The sequence below is a fragment of the Cyphellophora attinorum genome, assembly GCF_001299255.1.
Source record: "Cyphellophora attinorum strain CBS 131958 chromosome Unknown Contig19, whole genome shotgun sequence".
NCBI classification, from domain to species: domain Eukaryota; kingdom Fungi; phylum Ascomycota; class Eurotiomycetes; order Chaetothyriales; family Cyphellophoraceae; genus Cyphellophora; species Cyphellophora attinorum.
Genome location: NW_017253247.1, coordinates 450,962 through 466,526, shown reverse-complemented (window position 1 = coordinate 466,526; position 15,565 = coordinate 450,962). Strand labels below are relative to the sequence as shown.

The following is a 15,565-nucleotide window of genomic DNA, read 5'->3' as shown; positions in this document are numbered from 1 at the left end:
GAAACATGTCCATATCATCATGATGCTTGGCGAAGACGACCATGGGCTGACGACCTTTACAGAGGGCATGTACTTCATGCCGCCGGTCGAAGGCAAGGTGTACAGGGAACAGTCCATGTGCGAGATGCGAGCAGCTTCAACAGGAATGCACCTACGAAGCTGGCAAAGCTCCGCGCACGAAGCACAAAAGCCAGCTCTCGATCACAACCGATGTCACTGATGTCTTGTCAGAGGAGCCAAGAAAGAGTCCAATGGTCAAAGTCTTGTCTCCAACGGGGTCCTCTCCCTCTGCGAGGACACCGCAGTCGCCGACGCCGCCGGATCTACTGCATACGCACAGCAGCCCAACAATTCTGCGATTAGATGAGTCGACCACTGATCAGACCACTACAGCTCCCACTCCATTCACCGAAAACCTGGCCACAATAGCGACGCCATCATCAACAGTGTTTGGCTCCATGATGGACAGCGACATTAGAGCGGCGCTGTTGAAGGACCGTTCGCAAATGTCACTAGCTCAGTCGCCATATGTGTCGCCACGAACGCGAACGTACACCCTTGATCCGTACTCCTACAAGCTACCGTCGATCTCGGACACACGCTCACCAGTTACACCTTCCTCGACAACCGCAGCGCTTGCAACGTGTCGGTACCCCGTCATGCAGTACTTGGCGCCATTCCTTGACCGTGACTTCGGCTATCACTTAGCTTGCGATCTGCTGGACACTTACTTCTCGAGTGCGTTCTCGAGCCGCCTGCATCCAACATGCCACCATCTTCACAACTTCATCGTCCGACGCTGTGATGTACTCGATCCTTTGCATCCTCGAAAGATTCACCCAGCACTTCTGGCGAGTATGCTCTTTGTCGCCTCTCTTAGCGACAGGGCTCTTGGCCTGTTCAATGGGCCAGAAGAGCGCGACCGGATCTGCAAGTATCTCAGTCTGCTCACGTATCGGTTGCTGCACCCTGCGAGATTGGAGTCGTTACTCAGCCAAGAAGATCTTGGCCTTCCAGCAGCATGTCTGATCACCCTCCCTTGCTACACAGACGAAGATATCCACCGTGCTCTGGATCCTGGAGGCTTAGAAGCACTACCAGTGACCTGGGGTACAGACTACATCATCACGTTTATTCACGTCTCGTCGATTATTTCTGGTAGTGAGAAGAAGGCAGCAAGCATCCGGTGGTGGAACGTAGCATTCAATCTTGCTCGAGACTTGAAGCTGAACAGTGAGGTTGACAACTTTTCAGCCCAGGATGAAGTCGGCAGAATGCATGGCTTGCAGACATGCGGCTGCTCCATGCCTCAAGAGCTAAGTAAGGACACTATGACAGAGGTGCATCGAGAAGAACGACGACGGACGTGGTGGCTACTGTTTCTTATGGACCGTCATCTAGCGCTCTGCTACAACCGACCACTAGCCCTCCTCGAGGCCGAGTGTAAAGATCTGCTGGTTCCACTCGACGATGTTGTATGGCAGTCCGGTGCACAACCTCACAGCCACGGCATCCGCCCCAACGGCCCTCACTGCGTCCTTGCACCTTCTGGAACTGGTCGCAGCAATGGTCCGCCCGTTACTTGCACCGGCTTCGGGCTCTTTCAGTACTTCCTTCCACTCATGACCATCACTGGTCACCTTCTCGAGTTCAACCGCGCAAAGTCTCATCCAGTCCTTCTCTCAGCTAGCGCAGCAATGTGGTCGTCACAAGAACGCCAAATCCTTTCCGAACTGGAGCACTACCAAACGAGTCTTGATGCCATCGCCACGTTGACAGACGATGCGACACAACGGCCCTCTCTCGGGGGCCGCTCGAACTCCTGGCTTCAACAACATCCCACCGCAGGCTCGGTCCGTGAGTCTTCCGAGCGCGCACATATTGCGAAGATCGTATCCGCCTACGCCAGGCATGTCATGTCAGTTCTCCGGATCCTTGTCGGTAGCAAATGGGATCCAGTGCAATTGTTCGAAGACGCAGATTTCTGGACTTCATCAGGCGGCTTCAAGGAAAGCATGAGCCACACCATCACGGCAAGCGAATGTGTCACGCAGATACTGGAGCTCGATCCGGATCTGAGCTTCATGCCATACTTCTTTGGGATCCAGTTGCTGCACGGCAGCTTACTCCTGCTTCTGGTAGCATATCGGTTGCAGGCGGATAGTGGTTCGGTGATACTGACAGCTTGTGAGGCCGTCGTGAGGGCGACTGAAAGCTGTTTCGTAAGTTTTCTGTCCTCAGACTGGAATAAAGTCTTCGTGTAGCTAACTTTGATGAACAGGTGACACTGCCAACAGACTACCAACGGCAATTCCGAAACGTGATGCGGAGCGCGATTGCGCTTGCTAGAGGGCGAGGTGACCGCACGAGAGAGGGCGAGACCGAGAAGCAACTCGCTAGCGTGCTTGCCCGGTACAGATGGTCGAGAAACGGTGGCGGGCTGGCAAGATGAGTTCGTTCTTGCGTACGCCTGAGATCCATTTTGCCAGCATTATCTTATGCTTGTCAGTTCCCTACAAGAGGCCGCTACATCACTTGGCGTCTATCTTGGACGAAGACTACTTGGGACCCAATTGGGAAGTTCCTTGGACCACGTGCGTACCAAGACCATGATCGGCACTCGTTAAAGTCTTGTTCGGTCATTGCGTCAAGCGTGCCGTACGCTTGGCACATGGCATATCAGACGTAATAGCATCGGCACACAGCCCAAGGTCGAACAGCTGTCCCCCTTGGTAAGAGTACCACTACCGCTACGAAACCAGGGCACTTCGAAAGGACGCGTGCCGGGAAGCTCCCGTCCATAAACGTCGTACAACTGCAGAGACATCCAGCATGTCCCTCCTCCTGGCCCTCACGGCGCGACTCATCGCCTGCCTCGCCATTCTACAGTTCACCACCGCCTACATCGTCACTCACAATCTGACCGGCGACATCCCCTCCTCCGCCGTCATGAATTTCGTCTACGCTCCCTTCCCCGTTCTACCCGGTGCCCTCTCCCTAACCGTCTACCAACATTACTCCAGGCCCCTCAACAACAGCATCGATCTCGGCATCTTCTCTCCACTCGGAATCTCCCTATCTCAGCCTTCAACGGCAGCGGCTCTCGCGGCTGGTCCGGTGGGTTTCGCAAGAACTTCACTATTGCCTTGGGCGGGGCGACGCCGGGCTATAATGCTGGGCCACTGGAGGTGGGAGAGTGGAACGTCGTGCTGGGACCGTATGTGGTCGAGGCGGCGGGCGTGGACTGGTCGGTGAATGTGGAAGTGACGTATGCTAAAGCCGAAGGTGATGGGATGGACTGGGAGGGAGTCGAGTATTGGCGGCCTACGCGTACGCGCGGACGGACTATGAAGGCTTCTTAGTTGGACAGAGTAGTGATATGGAGGGAGCGGTGCGAGAGAGCGAAGAGCAATGGCTACGCGGAGACTTCCATATGCATTCTATCTACTCCGACGGGAGGTATCTACCAAGCGAGCAAATGGAGAATGCCGTGAAGAAAGGGCTGGACTTCATCTTTTTCTCAGAGCACAACACAGACAGCGGCAGCAACGAGATCGGTCGCTGGCGGCCAGAGGGAGCTGAAGAGCTGCTGGTTGGTAGAGCTATCGAAGTCACTACAAGGCACGGTCACTGGCAAGCTATTGGACTTGATCGAGGTCAGCAGGTCGAATGGCGGTATACGAATGAGACAGATGGCTTCGCGCAGGCCGCGGATGGCGTGAGGCAGTCTGGAGCGCTCGTCAGCATTAATCATCCCTATGCCAGTTGCTCGCGCTGCGACTGGACGCTAGATTGGGATCATCATGATGCGATCGAGGTATGGAATGGGCGGTGGAGTCCATTGAATGAGCTCGCGGTCCGACGATGGCAGGACGAGTTGGTGGCTGGAAAGAAGACAGTGGCGATTGGCGGAAGTGATGCTCATCACCCGCCAGAACAGAACGGGCTGCCTACGACAGTGGTCAGGACGTCTGTAAAGAGTCAAGCAGGCATTGTCCAAGGTGTTCGTGAAGGCGGAGTGTATCTCGTGGAGGGCCCTGGTATGGAGTTGGAATTCAGTGTGCTGGTTGATGGCATCGAATACGATATCGGTCGTACTGCGCCTACTGGGAGTGGCACGGCAGTGTTGGCCGCCCGTGGCTTCCTCGACGCCATAGCGTGTTTCGTGACAGACACTGGCTATGTCAAAAATCAATCTCTGACCGAGGATCCGGTCAGATATGAGGTTGACGACAGCAGGTTTATTCGGGTCGAGGTCAGGAACTCGAGTGACGTGCTGCTGGGTCTGGCGAATCCTGTATTCTTTGAATGATCAAGCACATGCGCCCTCGCCAAAGACTCAAGCCACGGCAGTACCTCTCCCTCGCTAGTATCATGTCGCCCAGCAAGATTCATTTCTCCTCGTCGCTGCTGCCATGGAGAGAAGGGAAAGCCGCCTTCCGGTTCACACGACCCAGGTGACCAGAGATCAGTCGAATACCAAAGCTAGATCTACAGCAGGCGTGGGAAACATCCTCTTCCTGACACCCTCTGACAGCTCTAGACCTGGTTCTCTGGTTATTGAGTGGACGTATATACCCAAAACAACCGATGTGAGTCTCTGCAACGTGTTTTGATACGCCTCGCCGCTCATATATCGTTGCAAGTGGCTCGGATGATCAACACATTGTATTAGTGTGTCTGTGCCAGGACTCTCCAACATATTTCTGAACGGTCGTGTAATGCTGCAATCCCCCTGAAGCATCGTCCCGGAGTCTGCACCAAGTATCATTGAGGAGGCACAACCGCCAACTAGAAGAAGCATCACAGGGTTTATGTCCAGTAGTAGTTGATGTAGTCAAGGCGCAAATTATTCTTCTAATTGGGTTGTGACTGATGTTTGGTCCTCAAATTCAAACCTAATGATATGGCCAGGGATACTGTTCACCACAACAGCTGATTCACTGGCCAACATACCCTGAAACGACCTTCCTCAGAGGAGAAACAGCATATTATCGAGTATGGTGTGGTAGATTCCACAATTTGAGGTGTCGAGCTGTGCGTTCAAACCCACTGACACATGCACTGGCTGCTCATAAACAACCATGACCATCATGCGTGACTGAAGAGGTAAGAGTCGCGGTGGGCCATCAGGTGCGAAGATGGATGTATAATAGTCTGGAGACCATGGCGTACTGTCAGTTCTGATTTACTTCGTGGTCCAATCTTCGAGATGCCGAGAATTCTTACGAAACAGCTTGAACTGGCACCACGACTCAAGAGAAGCATCTTCAAACTTCTTCGCAATCTGTACTGGGTCATACTGCGGGCTGGTGTATCGGGCTGTAGGCGCAAGAGGCATTTGCTGCTGGTGGATAGTGCGCAGCATGATTTCTGTATCGAGAGGAAGACCATAGTAGTATAAGTGATTCCCATGGAGCCGAACCTTCTCGAGAAGTGTATCAACAGGTCGAACTTTATTAGCTGGCTGATGTTTGTAACGTGTAAGCTGTAGACCATCGGGTAGTAGGTTTGTGCACTGTCCCCAGTATAGTCCGACCAGGGCAGTCCCAGCGATGTCCAGCTTCCGCTCCAGGTCTTTCTGAACCATACTGCATAGTCCAACCTCAAATTGTTGCTGATAGGTTTGCTGGATGAAGCCAAATATCTTGACCGCATATTACACTATGGCATCAAGAGTAGGACAAATTGCTGCTGACTTTATAGCGTCCCTCCAACTGCGCCTCAGGTACAAATTCTGACCAGCATGACAGATGTAGAGTATCGAGAATGCCGAGCCAGCTTGCAAGGCACTGTTCCAGAGGTCTAACTGGCGTCGTACATGATCCGTTGCCAAGGGGGCCTTTGAACTGAGCAAAGCCAATAACTTGTGAAAGTCCCTGAAAGTGAGTGTGTATGTATGAATGCACACCTATCCAACGAGAACACTCTCTGTGGCTATGATGGGTGTACCCGACTTGGCCAGCTCAGCCAGCTCGGCTAAATTTGTTCTGGAGTGTGACAGACCATCGTTGGGCGCTGCAATAGATGCTTCCAGCTCGGCGAGCTAGGATCTATCATGGAGTCTGATAGACCATTGTCCGGCGCTTCAATCGGTGCTGCTGGTTCAGCCAGCTCGGCGAGCCTGGGATCTATTGTGAAATATGACAGCTCATCCTCCGGCACTGGAATCGGTGCTCCTGGCTCGGCTAGTAGCTGCCTTGTCACATGGTAGTAATCATAGGCCTGATCTCAGACAGACGCTTCTTGTCCATAGGTCTTGATTGGCTTCATGTCTGGGTGCTTGATCTTTACTCCGCCAAGGAGCTCGTAGAGCTGATCGTTTGATGTTTCCAATGGCCTGTCGGCATTCTATGCCGACGCATTGGACGCGGTTATTCTGAGCACTCACAGCCATCAGACTTTCTCGTTGAAGCCATACATACGGTGACGATGAAAATGTTTTTTTGAGCTGAATCTGCAGTACTGATGATAATAGTCCGTGCGGAATGTCGAGGCTATCATCGATCCGAGGGAGGAGTCCTTGAGCCATGTTAGTGAGACTCTGCAAAGGTACTGCTGGTGTGGGCTGAGGCAACAAGACTCGGCGGAACTTACGTATTATTGTGGTGGGATGTCCTCCAGGCGTGGTCCCACGCCTCCGTTCCCTATAGAAATGATTGCAAGAAGCGGAATGACAATGTCTCTGGCAGGCTTCGCAGGCATAACCCTCCTCGTCGATCAACATGCTTTGTGCGCTATCACGCCGCGACCGAGGTCTGGTCGATGATGAGAAGATTGCTATTCAGTAGGACTGTACTTCAGTCAAGGCCGGGCGCAACATTTGTTGCAGACCCAATTGCAGACAGGATTGCTGAGAAAGGCTTCGTGATGACTGTGGTCCTCGTGCTGCAAGGCGACCTTGCTTTTGGTCCTCAAGCATCCTACGATGCGTTCAAGACGCCCAGTGTACAGATGCTCTCCTGAACTCCTTGCTTCAAAACAATATCCAAGTACGCATGTCCCAGTTCTGCGATACAAGCCCGAGCTCTTCCATGAATCGTAATCACCCATCCCTCTCCCCACCGCCATCAATGCCCAACCCCTTGCCACTCCCTCCACCAACACTCCCCGTCGCCGCACTCGCACTTCTCTCATCGGCCCGAAACATGATCTCCTGCTCTAATCTGTCGCATCGCTCCGCCATATCGTCTAGTTTGGTCAGGATCTCGTCCGAGATGTTCTTGAACTTCTTGTCTAGGTCACCTAGAAAGTCGTCTATTGCTTCGGCGAGGCGTGTGGAGGTTTCTTCTGCGGACGCGTGGTCCTGTTGTTGTGATGTGGGGGCGTTGTTGGCTGGAGCAGTTTGGGATATTGACATGTTGGGCGGGTTGTGAACGTGCATCAGGCGGAGGATGAGACGGACGAGGAGTCAGGAGCGTGCTAAGTGCTGCGCAAGGTAAGTCCGAGTGTGGCCTCACCATTAGTTTACTTGATGCTGTACACTCGGGGCAGGAAATCGCACGAACAAGTTGCGCGTGAGGAGGAAGTGAGGTCTAAGCGAGGCTGAATGTCAGCCTCGTACAAATCACGCACTTGCTTTGAGCGAAGGGAGAGAGACACTGGCAGAGACGAGCAACAACTCGAATTACTCACGAGGTCATCATTATTCTCATGAATCTTGATAGCTAGAGATCTGTCTTGCCAATCGAGAAATTGGCATCGCTCGAAGTTCGAGAAAAATGGGTGCAGCAGCGGTCACTCAGCATAGCGCGACGACGACGACTTCTTCGAAGGTTTCCGACAACAGAACGTGACTGACTCGTACTAGACTGCTGCGGCAGTTATTAGCCAGAAAGTCGCCCGAGGAGCGCAATTTGGCCGCCTAGATCTCCAGATGATTGGCGCTGGGAGTCCCATGACCCAGGCGTTCTCCTTTCTCCAAAGCCTTGTCCAGGCAACCGAACATGGCTGTATATTGAAGTTGATATACGACAGACGCAGGGGTAAGTCTGCGAAACCATCCCTCGTTTGCCTCGCGAGTCAAGCAAACCTGGGTTGAGGAAGTCCAAGCCGAAGTTATGACTTTACTTCAGTGTTGATATAATCACTGTCGACGTCTATAACTTGGCCTTCTGCAAATCCACAGCATCTCGCTTGGCCCAGTCCCGCATCACCTTTCTCATTATCTTCCCACTTGCTAATTTTGGGACTTCATCGATGAACAGGACGCCTCCCACCAAGGCTTTATGCTTTGCGACCCTGCTCTTGACCCAATTCTGTACGTCCTCCACCGTTGTCTTCCCCTTGTACTCATCTTTGAGCGTCACATAGGCTCTCGGCCACTCATCATGGCCCAAGGTGATACCCACGACGGCGGCATCCGCGACCTGGTCGTTCTCCAAAAGCACCGCTTCCAACTCGGCAGGTGCGACTTGTAGGCCGTTCACTTTGATGAGCTCCTTCTTTCGATCCACGATCCAGAACCAGCCATCTTTCACCAGTGCGATATCACCAGTCTTGAGCCAGCCACCGCTGTCCAGCGTCTCCTTCGATGCCGCCTCATTCCTCCAGTAGCCCAGACATACCTGTGGTCCTCGTACAGAGATCTCTCCTCGATCGCCATCCACAATTTCATTCCCGTCATCGTCGAGCAACCTGCACTCGCTGTTCGGATCCAACAAGCCAACACTACCTGAGTCATCGTACCGGCCTCCTGGCACGTGTATTGCTCCACATGTCACCTCCGTCATGCCCCAGCCCTGCACTACATTCACTTTGAATTTCCTCGACACGGCATTCTGTAGCTCCTTGGATAGAGGCGCTGCTCCGCAGAGGATGTTCTTCAGACTGCTGAGATCGTAATTGCTTGTCTCTGGTCGCTTATCTAGCATGACTAAGATAGGCGGCGCAGCCTGCAGGTGCGTTATTCGGTACTGTTGCATGCTTGCAAGGAAATCTGAGTAGACGAATTTGACCATGATATAGATGGGGTTCAAAAGTTTCGGTGCCATGACGCAGGCGTACAATTGACCTACACTGATCAGTGAAGAGACTCATCAAGAGAAACATTCGAAACCTACCGTAAGCATGGTATAGCGGCAGGAACCCAATCCACCTCTCCTCTGGCCTTGAAGATGCCTCATACGGCTGCTCAGCATCCCTCATCACAATCGTTTGCTCCGAGTTCGCAACGATATTATGGTGTGAGACAACAACACCCTTGGGCAGCCCCGTCGTCCCAGAGGAATAGTTGATCGTGGCCGGCGTCGTCTTCGCATTCGACCTCATCTCATCCCACTTATAACTTTCCGCGTCCGGTACATTGACGGCTCGCCAATCCCTCACGCCATCCCGCGCTTCACACTCCTCATTTGAAAACAGCAGGATTCGCTCCTTACCCAGTCCAACCTTCCCCGCCGCCGCGACCGCCGTTTCCAACAAACTCGGATGCACCAGAATCAATTCGGCCTCTGTATTCCGCATCTGGAATTCGACCTCGTTGATTGTATAGATCGGATTCACACCACTAAACACCCGACCTGCACCCACGATGCCCAGATACGCGACAGGCACGAAGATGTGATTGGGTGTCATGATCAGGACTACCTTGCCTTTGGGCACGCCCAGGACATCAAACATGCTGGCGAGGCGTTTGATCCATTTGAGGCCTTGGCGGGGCGAGAGGCTGTGCTTTGGGTTCTGGGCATCGATCCATATTGGTTTGTCTGAAGGGGTCGTTGTGGGTGGGAAGATGTAGGAGAGGATGTTGCTTTCGGGGATGGCGATGTCGGGAAAGGGGGATTTGTATATCATCTTGGCTCTCCGCCCAACTGCAATACCTTGGAAGACGTCCGTAGTCGTGGACTTACATATGGTTAGAGACCACTTTCGAGGCGTTGAGCTATCTAGTATATCTAAGTTGTGAGCAGGTGGGAAAGCCTCGGCAAAAGTTTTATGGAGGCCCCCATTGGAGTCTGGGCCCCGGTAAACCAAATCCGGTATCCGTGGCAGGATATGCTTTTAAGAGTCTCGACCGGCGCCGATGAGCTTCTCCGAGTCTCGACTCGACAATGTCCCAGTTACCGCCTATAGGTAGCTACTTTGACCTCACCGGCAAGGTCGCGCTGGTGACCGGCGGTCAGTGATGCTCTAGCTTGCCATCTTATATGTACAGAACTGACGCCTCACAGGCTCACGAGGTCTGGGCCTTCACGCGGCAACAGTCTTCCTGCAAGCCGGTTGCCAAACCGTCTTCATCACCGCCCGGAATGCCGCCAATATCAAAGAAGCTACAGCACAACTGAATGCACTACCCGGGATCAAAGGCAAAGCCGTGGGAATCCCAGCCAATGTCTCCCAAGAAAAGGAGATTTTGCAACTACTCGCCCAGGTGAAGGAGATAGAGCCTAAGCTTCACATCTTGGTGGCGAACGCTGGAGCGACATGGGGAGGGCCGTTGGACACGACACCGGACTGGGCGAACCAGAAGGTGCTGGATCTGAATGTGCGGGCGGTGTTTAATATGGTCAAGCTGTACGGCCCCTTCTTGGACAGTACTCTTGAGGTAAGACCTCTAACGCGCCCAAATAGGTTCGCTCCCCTTCTGTCAGCAGCAGGCACACCTACCGACCCAGCACGCATCATCATCGTCTCCTCGACCGCCGGTGTCAACGTCCCACACGTTGGCGACCACGGCACCATTATGTACTCAGCTTCAAAAGCGGCCGCCCACCACCTAGCACGGAACTTCGCCGTCGAGCTTGGGCCTCGGAATATCACGACCAACACTGTTGCTCCGGGTTTCTTCCCTTCGAAGCTAGCCAATGGACTAATTGAGATTCTGGGTGGGGAGGAGGACCTGAAGAAGGCTAATCCGTGTGGGAGGTTAGGTCAGGCAGGGGATATTGCGGGTGTGATGCTGTATCTTGCTTCGCCAATTGCGGCATATGTGTAAGTCACTCGCCCCATACGCGTTGTGACACGAGGATTTCCGTGAGCTGACGTGAACCTTGCTTAGAAACGGAGTGGATATAGAAGTTGATGGTGGTGCGAGACTGAGTGCTGGTCGATTGACAAAGTTGTAGGAATATCCAGGAGGATCAAGAAGTTCTCCCATACAGGCTGTGGCGGAGCCAAGGCGGGTTCTTCGCATGCGAGGGCGATATAGACATATGTAAACTCGCACAGGTGAACGCTGTAAGCCGTTCGAGCATTAGGTGTCCTTATGGGAGCTCTTTCGTGCATTGGGCACAACGAAGCTGTCACCACGACCGTGATCACACATACGATCGCTCCGTTAGACACTCGATGATCATGTGCCCGATAATTCGTGCAATGTTCCCGATCCATGTCTGAGCATTTGAAATTTGCCAAGATCCACATGTAGGATGTAGTTTGCTTTGGGCGGAATCGCGCCTGGGGCAGGTGCCCGGAGGATTCCCCACAGCGCAGCCCAGCACACCTGTAAATTCCGGATATCGTTTTCCCGAACCTCTTTGCCCGACGAGTGATGCCTGCCCTCTCGTAGACGATATGACCGTTTATTACAAGTCGCCGCACATAGGGTCTACTCACCCTCCGGCCCGACGACATCTAGCCTTGTCTTGAACGCAGTCTGCCGCTGAGCGTTAGGAGAGGCCGCGACATGGGTGCATACGGGTATCGGTCTCTCCCGCGCTGAAGGCGAGAAGCACCAATGCTATGGCCGCCAACAGAAACACCAACTGCGGTATGATCTTCAATCTTTGGATGCGCAGCGACTCCGCGTCCGTCACTTCGTCCAGCTGCAGATTCACAGTACCGAGGACGAACCCGCGCACGATGTCCCATTTCAGGCATTCACCATCCCAGGAGTGCCACGGATCGTACTTTTCCAATAGCCTTGGGGTCATTCGGACTCGATATGAACAGTAGTCTGGGAAGAATGTGTGCGACTGCTCTGTGTTGAAGATCCGTCCGTGCAGTCCTCTGAAGTATTTCTTCATCGTGTGGGTCTTCGCATTGATGATCAGATCCTGTTGATTATCTTAAGTCAGCAACGCACATTTAATGCTTCTGCGTACAGCATATCGAAGAGATATCGTCACTCACGTATCGGGCAGACAGACTCAAATTGTAGCGATTTCGCCTGTTCTCTTCTAAGTCCGCTGAAACTCTTACGCGAGCGGTCACGATCCATTCGAGCTCTGGGTACAACTTCACATGCGTGAGCACCACCTGGTTAGAATTGTTGGAACCATCTGGGACCTGCAAGGCGACTGCAGCGAGCGTTTCGTCAGTCTTGCTCAAGAACGAAGCAAGGGTTAGCGTTCCGCCTTCTGAAAACTTGTGCGTTGCGTCGAAGGTCCAGTGTATTCGTTCCAGGCGGCCAAGGTACCCCAGGCTGGGGACAACCTTCATTGGCAGTGGAAACACGACTCTAGTAACATGGATGCGCCACGCCTGTGGAATAAATTGACCGAGTTGTACCGGTGCCTGGACAACAGATGCAAATATACTCGTTCGCAGTAACACTGGCATTGCTTCGTACCGAAACTGCTTGTTGATCGATGCCAGGTCCAGATAGCCGTTATGTCGGAGGACATAGGCTTCATGGAACAGATGCGTCGGTTCACGTGGGAATATTTGGATGATTTTCCTCTCGTTGATTCCCAAGAGCCGGGCTTGTTGGGAAAGGCTGAGTGAGAAGAATGGAGGTCTGCTGAATGTCCCTTCACAAGGTCGTTGCACAAGATCAAGAGCGAACCAAGAACCCGCGAACATTTCTGAATAGATACGATTGCGGACCTCGCCAGGGAGGCCGAAGAATGGAAATGATGATGGTGCTGATGAGTGAGACAGCCGTCCACCTGTTCGAGGCATCGAACGCGCTCTCGCCTTTCGACTGGCAGTACCACCTTGTGCCGTGGATTGCAGCGTCTGCTCTATCAAAGAATGACGGGCTTCGGACGTGACGCCTGTGGCAGTAATTGTAGCCTGCCAAATTGATGGGAATTGCCACAATCCAGGATCATATAATGGCGACATGAGCGCGTGATTCGATGAACAACTCCTCCAAAGCAGTCGAGCGGATTTGCGTTGCTTTCTGAAATCGTAGATCTTTGAACATTGTCAAGGGTTGCCGATTCAGTACTTATAGGTACTCATGCTCGTGGTTGGGCAACGTGTCTTGAACGGATCTTGCCGCGAGGACAAGCGGAGGGCGAACCTACTTAAACGTGCTGGAAGTCTCGTGAAATGGCACCTGCTGTTCTTTCCCTGCCCTAGCGGTGCCATCATCGCTGGCAGTCACTGCCATGCCTATTCACGACACAAGCTCCTGCCTCATATTCGGATCGCTCCTGCCTGGAGAGCACCTACCGCCGATGTTTCTATTATCAAGGAAGGAGGCCGAAACTGAATCTCTATTTACGAGTTGGAACTTGTCCAGAGTAATAGCGTGAGCGGCTTACTCTGGACAAGTTCCAACTCGTAAATAGAGATTCACCTAGACCATTCGACTCGTAGATAGCATTCGCTCTAGTGTCAGATCATAGTCCTGCTCGGTTTCACGTTGGAATTCCAAGCTTTGCTGTTTCCCGTGTGCCGCGTAGAAGAAAATGTTGGGCTTAGGCTCGCATGTTGGCCGACCAATCGTGGCCGGTCAGTGACATCGACGAGCATGATCAGGACGTATCAGAAACGGTTCATGCGGACGATATCGACCACCGCACTTCGGTATTATACATCACAGAGTAGAGGTCAATTATCAAGAGACCAAATGAGCCAGAGCATCAGGCCTCATTCCCGCCCCTGTCGAAGCTAAAAGCCGCCTAACCATCAAAAAGCGTATCGATAAGCGATTTGGAGAACCAAAATTTGAGATCGACTTCGACACTGAGAAAAACTGAGGACGTGATCTGCCCGACAAGCAAGTCCGCTACCCAATCAAACAAACAAGACAGCCGCCAGACCTCACAACCCCAATTGTACACCATGGTGAAGAAGAGCAAGCTCCTAGCAGCGCTAGACGCCCACAAAGGCCGAGACTACGACGCAGAGAAGCGGAAGAAGCAGTTAAAGGCTGGAGAAAAGGCGAAGCAAGAAAAGCTCGCTCGGAAGGCACAGTCCGCCAAGTCAGAGGATGAAGCAGAGCCAATGGCACAGGCAGCAGATATCGCGCTACCGGAGAGCGAAGACGAGGCAGAAGAGGTAGACGATATCACAACAGTCAAGTTTAACGGAGAGCCTACAACACAGACCAACGGTCAAGACGTTGCCAGTGAAGGCGACGATAGCGACCAGGATGGAGACGAGGACCAGGACGACGAAGGAGAAGAAGAAGAAGAAGAAGAAGAAGACGACGATGAGGCAGGAGAAGAGGAAGACATCGCTCTCTCTGACCTCTCCGCATCCGACCGCGAAGACACAGTCCCACACCAACGTATGACCATCAACAATGGCCCCGCCCTCCTCACATCAACCTCACGCATCGCTCTCCTTCGCAACCACCCTCTCAAGGACCGCGCCCCTTTTTCGACGCACAACAGCCTAATCTCTACTCTCCCCTCCACCACCACTTCCGTCCCCGACCCCAACGACGACCTCACTCGGGAATCTGCCTTCTATGCCATAGCGCGCGCGGCTGCCTCCGAAGCCCGTAGCCTTCTCAAAAAGGAAAACATCCCCTTCTCCCGCCCCGCAGACTATTTCGCCGAAATGGTGAAAAGCGAAGAGCACATGGGCCGAATCCACAAGAAGCAGTACGACGAGGCGGCGGATCGCAAGGGAAGAGAGGAGGCGAGAAAGTTGCGGGATGCGAAGAAGTTTGGAAAGCAGGTGCAGGTAGCCAAGGAGCAAGAGCGGGCCAAGTTGAAGAGGGAGACGTTGGACAAGATCAAGGATCTGAAGCGAAGTGAGTTTCCATCATCTTTCTGTGAGATGGCAGCGGCAGTACTAACAGAGCGTGTCTATAGAACGAAAAGGCAACCCCTCAGAGAACACCAAAGAAGACGCCGAAGATGACCTCTTCGACGTTGGCGTAGACGACGACAATAATGACAGCAACAAATCACGCCGAGGAGGTCGCGATCGGAGCAGCAGTCGGGGTGGTGCTGGCGGCGCCTTCAAACGGCAGAAGAAGGACGCCAAATTCGGGTTCGGCGGGAAGAAGCGCTTCTCGAAGAGCGGCGATGCGGAAAGTAGTGCTGATATGCGTGGATTCAGCAGTGCGAGAATGAAGGGCAGGGGTGGTGGTGGTGGGAGGGGAGGTGCAAAGCGGTTAGGGAAGAGTCGGAGAGCGGCTGGACGACCGTGATCAATCAGAATAGACGATGTTGAAGACTGATGAGCCATGATGCAATACGCTGAATCGAGACTTCATCAGTCATTGGCACGGCTCATACAAGAGTTGTAGGGGCTCACATGCTCGATTTTAAGGCAGCACATCCGTGTAGAAAAGGACTACTTCGGTGTGTCATCCGGCTCGGTCTAAGTCCAGAGTATACTTGTCAACCGGCCTGTCGGCAGGGCACCTAATCCATCACTTTTTGGATCTACGACAACGTTGAACCAGCGTTAGTCACAACATGTACAAACCTCTCAA

General features: G+C 53.1%; 7 protein-coding genes across 7 annotated transcripts; 3 read left to right on the top strand and 4 right to left on the bottom strand.

The window, feature by feature from the left end:
• Window positions 1-19: 19 nt before the first annotated feature.
• On the top strand, window positions 20-2,452 carry AB675_12149 (Arabinanolytic transcriptional activator araR; the record flags this gene model as incomplete). Its single annotated transcript, XM_018141054.1, has 3 exons — window positions 20-97; window positions 144-2,222; window positions 2,282-2,452. The coding sequence occupies 3 exons, from the start codon at window positions 20-22 to the stop codon at window positions 2,450-2,452; spliced, it is 2,328 nt and encodes a 775-aa protein (XP_017998299.1).
• A 380-nt stretch (window positions 2,453-2,832) lies between these two features.
• Window positions 2,833-4,312, top strand: AB675_12148 (uncharacterized protein; the record flags this gene model as incomplete). The annotated part of the gene is made up of 3 exons (XM_018141053.1): window positions 2,833-2,976; window positions 3,024-3,330; window positions 3,363-4,312. 3 exons carry the CDS (start codon window positions 2,833-2,835, stop codon window positions 4,310-4,312), a joined length of 1,401 nt encoding a protein of 466 aa, XP_017998217.1.
• An 876-nt stretch (window positions 4,313-5,188) lies between these two features.
• On the bottom strand, window positions 5,189-5,590 carry AB675_12147 (uncharacterized protein; the record flags this gene model as incomplete). The annotated part of the gene is made up of 1 exon (XM_018141052.1): window positions 5,189-5,590. The coding sequence occupies one exon, from the start codon at window positions 5,588-5,590 to the stop codon at window positions 5,189-5,191; it is 402 nt and encodes a 133-aa protein (XP_017998325.1).
• Window positions 5,591-7,045: 1,455 nt separating this feature from the next.
• Window positions 7,046-7,360, bottom strand: AB675_12146 (uncharacterized protein; the record flags this gene model as incomplete). Its single annotated transcript, XM_018141051.1, has 1 exon — window positions 7,046-7,360. The coding sequence occupies one exon, from the start codon at window positions 7,358-7,360 to the stop codon at window positions 7,046-7,048; it is 315 nt and encodes a 104-aa protein (XP_017998243.1).
• Window positions 7,361-8,099: 739 nt separating this feature from the next.
• On the bottom strand, window positions 8,100-9,795 carry AB675_12145 (putative acyl-coenzyme A synthetase; the record flags this gene model as incomplete). The annotated part of the gene is made up of 2 exons (XM_018141050.1): window positions 8,100-9,013; window positions 9,063-9,795. The coding sequence occupies 2 exons, from the start codon at window positions 9,793-9,795 to the stop codon at window positions 8,100-8,102; spliced, it is 1,647 nt and encodes a 548-aa protein (XP_017998373.1).
• A 1,814-nt stretch (window positions 9,796-11,609) lies between these two features.
• AB675_12143 (uncharacterized protein) lies at window positions 11,610-13,008 on the bottom strand (the record flags this gene model as incomplete). Its single annotated transcript, XM_018141049.1, has 2 exons — window positions 11,610-11,996; window positions 12,073-13,008. 2 exons carry the CDS (start codon window positions 13,006-13,008, stop codon window positions 11,610-11,612), a joined length of 1,323 nt encoding a protein of 440 aa, XP_017998218.1.
• Window positions 13,009-13,956: 948 nt separating this feature from the next.
• On the top strand, window positions 13,957-15,277 carry AB675_12142 (rRNA-processing protein EBP2; the record flags this gene model as incomplete). The annotated part of the gene is made up of 2 exons (XM_018141048.1): window positions 13,957-14,875; window positions 14,937-15,277. The coding sequence occupies 2 exons, from the start codon at window positions 13,957-13,959 to the stop codon at window positions 15,275-15,277; spliced, it is 1,260 nt and encodes a 419-aa protein (XP_017998342.1).
• Window positions 15,278-15,565: the final 288 nt, after the last annotated feature.